This window comes from Anarrhichthys ocellatus, unplaced genomic scaffold (genome assembly GCF_004355925.1).
Source record: "Anarrhichthys ocellatus isolate YVR2014 unplaced genomic scaffold, GSC_Weel_1.0 scaffold41, whole genome shotgun sequence".
Taxonomy (NCBI): domain Eukaryota; kingdom Metazoa; phylum Chordata; class Actinopteri; order Perciformes; family Anarhichadidae; genus Anarrhichthys; species Anarrhichthys ocellatus.
The window spans coordinates 544,827-551,135 of NW_022280071.1; the positions used below are offsets into that span (position 1 = coordinate 544,827).

Below are 6,309 nucleotides of genomic sequence, written 5' to 3' on the forward strand. Positions count from 1 at the left end.
TATATATATATATATATATATATGTAAATAATGTAAATAACATGAGGTTTGTAGTAAATGGGCCACAACAATGGACGTTTCAGTAGTTTGATATGATTGGTTGATGTTTTTTCCTCAGGTTACCGCTCTGTACCTCTGAAGAACGGTTACAGTGAAGACTTAGAGTTGGCCTCTCTGCTGGTCTACATCAATGTTCAACAGGCAGGGGTGAGCAAACACACACACACACACACAGCACATCAGTATCGATTTACATCTGCAGTTCGATTTCGGTGAACGTGATCACACGACTTGTCCTTTCAGAAAGCAGAGGAGGAGCTGTACTCGTCCTCCAGCCAGCTGAAGAAAAAGCAGGCGGAGGTCGGTGGCGAGCCTTTCCTGTACGACACGCACACCAACATCCAGCACTCCGCCGTCCCGCACCAACACAACCCGCTCACCAGAGAGGGCAGCACCGGGGAGAACCACAGGTTAGCCTCAAACCTCCATGGCGTGTAGAGGGGAAGCCAGGTGGTTTAAATGAAGTCCCTTCTAAATTTTTTCGCTGTATTTTCTTTGCACCCCAGGACAAAAGATAAGAAGATAAACAACAGTAAGTTCTACTCGTGAAGACTCGCCTGTCCATGTCCTTCCTGCCTGAGCGGCGCAGAAATGCCGACTACACATCTAACATCACCTCTATCTGCATACGTAAGAAATTGTGATCTGTGCAGTTAATAGTTTTCCAATTTTGAGATGTTATAATTTTTCCTTTTCATACCCAAAACGGCTTTCTATTTATTTAAGATTCAAAAAAACTTGAGGCACATTTTAATGTAATTTTCTGGGGTAACCTTGGAAATGTAGGAAATCAATAAACTATAATGCAGAACCGGCTGAGGCCGGTTGAGGGAAGGTGAATCGTGTAACTCCTTTAAAAGAGATAAGATGTGAGGCTGTAACATTTCCTCTGAGGTCTCCCCACAGACAGCCAGCGTAGTGCATTCAGTCTGACATCAAACTGTTAAGAGGTGGACAACACTGATACTTGGATGATATTTATTGTGTAACTGAAATAACCTTTTCACTGCAGACTGTTCTTCTGCCGGGGAGCATGTGTCGAATGAATCTTTTATTTTGTCTTAATTTAAAATTCTGATGAGTGTGAGACGACTTGATATGTCCCGGGACGTGGAAATGCTGTTTTTGATGTGTAGTTTCACCAGCGTGACATGATTTTCTCTGTGCGTTTGGAGGTGAGAAGTCAGATTAGTGAAAACGGGCGATGCAATGAGAACTTTTCATGTATTTAATTTGAAGCCAGATGTGGTTGATAGCTTTCCTGTAACTCCTCTGAGGCCTTCTTATGAATCGAGTCAATAAAGAATGCTTGGTTAACTTTACCCTTTATTTCTGTTTCATCTTTATTTTTGCCTAGAGCTGTGTTGCATTGTATTCTCTGTAATAAGCATGTATTTATGATGTTAACATTAAGATTGAATAGCTTAGTAGGCATCCTATATTTTAAGCTCAATTCTGTGTAACGTAGCTGTAAGCCACTTTGTGCCCCTGCCACGTGAAAAACACTACTTTTTATAATATGATACTGGGACACCATGTAGCACTTAGCAGGTGGATTTCCAATTCCCTCATGTATCAGCTATAAAGAGGCCCAGCTTCAACTAGGAAGTTAGAAGTCAAGATGGCTGACAGGTCCAAGGTTATGTTGCAATGTTATTAACAACTTGTTCCATTTCTCTGCCCACATACGCTGACTGTATATAATACACGACAGTAAGTGCAAGTCATTTTCTTATAGACTTCTATACAATCAGACTTCTTTTTGCAACCAGAGGAGTCGCCTCCTGATAGACGTTAGAGAGAATGCAACTTTTAAGACACTTAAGCATTGGCTTCACTCGGTAGAACCGGAGGTTGCCGCCTGGTGATAACACAGCTGAGTTCATCGCCGACCTTCCAGCCGCTATTCTGCGCCCCGCGAGGATCCCCCCTGGACCCCCTTACTAAGGTTCATGCTAAGCCCTAAATTTCCTCCAATACTTTAACACTTTTCTCTGCCTTAATAATTCAAACAGTGACTAAAACACCTTTTCTTCGTAACTGTTGCTGGATGTGCTTATTTCAGGTATGAGCAACAGCCCCTCAAAATGTCCGTGCACGTCCCTGCAGACAGTGCCACTACTCTAACCGACTCCATTCTCATATCTTTGACACCACAAACACACACACAAATTCCACACACTGGTCAGCGAGGTGTCCTCTCACTCACGGCGTAAAAATGAAACAATGGGAGTTACAAGGCTGGAGTACGAGAGGTGCACCTCAGCTTAATTTCTATGAAATGAACTGTCTGAGCCAAGAGTTTTTTAGCAGCTCACCATGGCAACCTTGGACACAGTTAGATACACACAGCTGATTGAGATAAGCTAATTAGTGCCATTTGACACGCCCACTTAAACAGGGGGTTTATTTTCTCATTATTATATTTTCTCATTCACACTTTCAGCTAGAACCTCCATTCAAACCTTACTATGTTCTTGAAACAATGGGTATTATTCAACTTTTGAAGCCAACAATGGAGTTTGGGTGAGCTTTTTCAACAAACCTTAAAATTATATTTTATTCATATTCTTCAAATTTGTTTGATGACATCCATACATATAAACATATTTCCAGTTTTCCAACTATTCCTACGACTTCACTTTCCATTTAAACCAGCAATGCAGTGTAGCACATAATCTCAAAGAGATTAGATAAATACAAACGATGTTAGAATGTGAATTTTACATAGAAGTCTTTCTCCATAACTTAATTATGGTTATGAGCGAGTGAAACAGGAATAACTCACTTGTTAGAAGTGAGATATGCATTTGGCTTAATAATGAGCTCTCTTGCTCTCATTTGCCCCACTTGGAAGCACCATCTCAAGTGCGTCTGTCTCTACGTCTATGGGCCAAATGTTTCCAAGGTTTAGCTTCTCAGGCAGCCTACTTCCTAGCAACATACATCCTAGCTTCCTAGCAACATACAGCAGATCCCCCAATTGTCCTCATTGAGGGGAACATTCTAACCAACCACTACCATTAATATTTACTCTCCATAGCCAACAGCGTTAAGTTTGCAGTTGTATGACCACTGCTATGGTTACTCTGCTACCTGACAGACCCAGCTCTGGGGCGTATTAACTAATTGGCAGTTGCGTGACGTCAAAACAAGTTGTGTTGACAGCTAGCCCCAACTAGCCTGATGCTAGCTAGTCTTCTTGCGTCGGGTCCTGGCAAGTCCCTCGCCGACTCTCATGGTTTTAGAAGTGTGTTGGCCGTCTTTCGTCAATGCACCGTAGTGTATCGGTTTGAGACATGCAGGATAGGTACAGCGAGATAGGCTTTGTCCAGCAAATACTCTGTTTGAATTTAGTGCCGAGACAAAATGGCACGCACCGAGGAAACGATACATCTCTCGACGACTTCTCAGGTGGGCTAATGTTTGGTAGCTTGCTAGCTAACGTTATACAGGCTGTGTATCCGTGCTGAAATGCTGTAACGTGTTCTGAGGATGGATACCACACGAAGTCGCGTCTAGTATTTTAATTTTAACGAACATGGGGAACGTTTGAATGTCCTTAATGTCCCTTAAAATATATCCCTACATGTTTGTTTGTACGCGTTAGCATTGTCAAGGTACTGTGTAGCAGTGAAGCTAGCTAACTTCCTGCTTCATCCCAACCATTGTTTTTATAGTCGGACTCGGATATTACTGATTGTGCCACTGCATTGCATTGTTTCTAGCTATTGTAGGCGTGCAGGTTAACGTTATTGTTCTGTTACCTGTAGGTATTTGAAGTAAGAAAGTATATCGTAATTGTTTATGTATTCCGGGAAATGAATTCAAAATGTCATCGCTAACCCTCTGTCGAAGCCTCTCTTTTGTATAGTTTACAAATGCGTAATAGCGCTATTAGTGGAAGAGACTAACTTTACAGGTGCTTGAGTTATACGATACGGTGTGTATCACAGAAAGCCTGCACAGTTGAGTGTATATAGTGGCTGTGGAGGGTTGAGCAGCCATGTTCTGCAGTTGTTCCGCCAGAGACGTGCCACTTACTGTAATTAAACCGTGTTGATGTTGCACTGACTTGTTCTTCCATTTGACTATGAGCCTGGATAAAGCGTAGTCTGTGATTCTGGCTTAATGCAGTGCTGTGATTGACAGGGTCTTAAAGGATGCATTGCATTGTAGTGATAGTTTGCAGTTAGCTGTTTTAAGAATGCATTCTGAACAACATCTGACCTTTTGAATACATTATTTACATTTATAACAAATACCACAATGTGCCATACTGGTGTACCTAACAGGGTATTGGACTACCTGTTCTTAAATTTTGGTGTGTACTGAAGTATCTCAGTCAAGGCTGTCCATTTATTACCATGGATTCACTGGGTATCATAGAGCATTCATGATTATTATTGATTCACTAACTGCTACTATGTTGTTGTGTGCATTTTGAAATGTCCATTGTGATAAACATATGACTTAACTTGGGACTCGAGTCTCCGCCTCGGTTGTTTATTCAGCTTTTTCTGTCATTTGAAAACATTTCTTCTCCAAAGAGGAGATAAAGTGCATGGAGCCAGATAGCCCGGATCACATTAATGAATGATCTAATTGAATTGTCACAACTTGTACTTTGATTGTCATGTAGTGATGTGTGGCTGCATGGCCGTGTGTTTGTCCAGAGATGTGGTATGGAGTGTTCCTGTGGGCAGCGGTCTCCTCGCTGATCTTCCACCTGCCTGCGGCTCTGCTGTCCATCGCCATGCTGCGCCAGCACAAGGTGGCCCGATTCATGCCCATCGCCATCCTCCTCATGGGCATCGTGGGACCACTTTTTGGGGGGGTCCTCACCAGTAAGACCATACTTGATCCTGTGAAATATGCTCGTATATTGGATTGTATTGATTTGGCTCGGCTAGGGATGTCACGATACCAGAATGTGTCTGTCGATACCGACACCCGTGAAATTCCTTAATTCTCAATACCCAATTCAATACCACGTTAAAAAACAAACTACTAAACACCGTGTTCCGTTCAACAGTGTACATAAACTGTACTCACTGCTCCCTTTTCAGGGAATGTCAGTTAGAGGAACTTCTTCAACAAATTTCTTTCATTTGTAAAACACCCTGCAATGACATCACTTCCTCTGTGCATTACCTGGTAACTTTAAGCAGCAGCTAACATTAGCACTGACAGCTAACGTTAATGTTTGTTATATTATTCATGTTTCATGCATTTTACAAGATTACATTTGAACACATCATTTTAACTTGTAATTTACCTTCGCGCTAATACTCACTCACTTTACTGATTAGAGCTTGAACGCACCATAATGAAACTCTATGCAACCTTGGTTAGCGTTAGCTCTGCAGGACTGATCGGCTGCTAACAGCTGAAGTTAACTAGCCCTCCTTCTGGCGAATTCGACTCGGATTTGTTGTTGACAATGTAACATTATCAGTAAAAGAATATGTTGCGTCCCCTGGAAGCTATAGTTACATCCCTAGGCTCGGGTGTCTCTACATTGTGATATGTTATCAGTGAACGGTGATTTTGTAACTGGGAAAGATTTTTTTTAAATGATCAATTCATTACTCAATTCAATGAAATTTTACTGCCGTAAAATAATTGCTAGTTTATCAGAAATGAGGTCAAACTAAACAACAAATCTGTTGAATAATGTTTTTGTTTTTGTTTTTTTAAAGGTGCAGCCATAGCAGGTGTGTACAAGGCGGCAGGAAAGAGGATGATCTCTTTGGAGGCTCTTGTGTTCGGTGTGGGACAGTCATTCTGTGTCCTCATCATCTCCTTCCTCAGGGTCCTCGCCACCCTCTAGCAGCACCGAGGCCCGCCTGGCCGGCACCTAATGCCGCCGGGTGAGTCTGACACCAGTCGCACCTTCTCTGGACGGGACCTGAGTTTAACACGGCGCAAGACTAGATTCACCTGGGACAATCCCAGGACACACGTAAACCAGTCAGACCTGGGACGTGATGTCATTTGCTACCGGTGGACCAGAGACCAGAGTGGATTTTATTCAAACTCCTGACTTGCTTGCCATCCGTGTAACGTTTCCACCGTAGGACGGCACAATGCTGCGTTCACGTCACATGACTTGTATGATGTGACGGCAGAGTGGGAGGCTGTAGTCCCCTGTTGCCGGCGGTTACAGGTTAGCAGCAGGATGACACTAACCTTTCTCAGGGTGTGTGTGTGTGTGTGTGTGTGTGTGTGTGTGTGTGTGTGTGTGTG

General features: G+C 42.7%; 2 protein-coding genes across 4 annotated transcripts in view; both read left to right on the plus strand.

Moving 5' to 3' along the window:
• plcg2 (phospholipase C, gamma 2) overlaps positions 1-1,382 on the plus strand; it is a 47,268-nt gene extending 45,886 nt beyond the window's left edge. For both annotated transcript variants that reach the window (XM_031868132.1, XM_031868133.1), the window contains exons 31-33: positions 119-207; positions 304-470; positions 567-1,382. In XM_031868132.1, coding sequence (XP_031723992.1) covers positions 119-207; positions 304-470; positions 567-609 — 299 coding nt within the window. In that variant the 3' untranslated portion in view covers positions 610-1,382. The remainder of the gene's footprint in view (positions 1-118; positions 208-303; positions 471-566) is intronic.
• Positions 1,383-2,499: 1,117 nt separating this feature from the next.
• tmem170a (transmembrane protein 170A) lies at positions 2,500-6,303 on the plus strand. Of its 2 annotated transcripts, none has more exons than XM_031868181.1 (3): positions 2,500-2,586; positions 4,737-4,907; positions 5,763-6,303. In XM_031868181.1, the coding sequence occupies exons 2-3, from the start codon at positions 4,739-4,741 to the stop codon at positions 5,891-5,893; spliced, it is 300 nt and encodes a 99-aa protein (XP_031724041.1). In that variant the 5' UTR covers positions 2,500-2,586; positions 4,737-4,738; the 3' UTR covers positions 5,894-6,303. The 2 variants fall into 2 exon arrangements, with proteins under 2 accessions (XP_031724041.1, XP_031724040.1); XM_031868180.1 differs by lacking the exon at positions 2,500-2,586 and adding an exon at positions 3,205-3,474.
• The last annotated feature ends 6 nt before the right edge of the window (positions 6,304-6,309 follow it).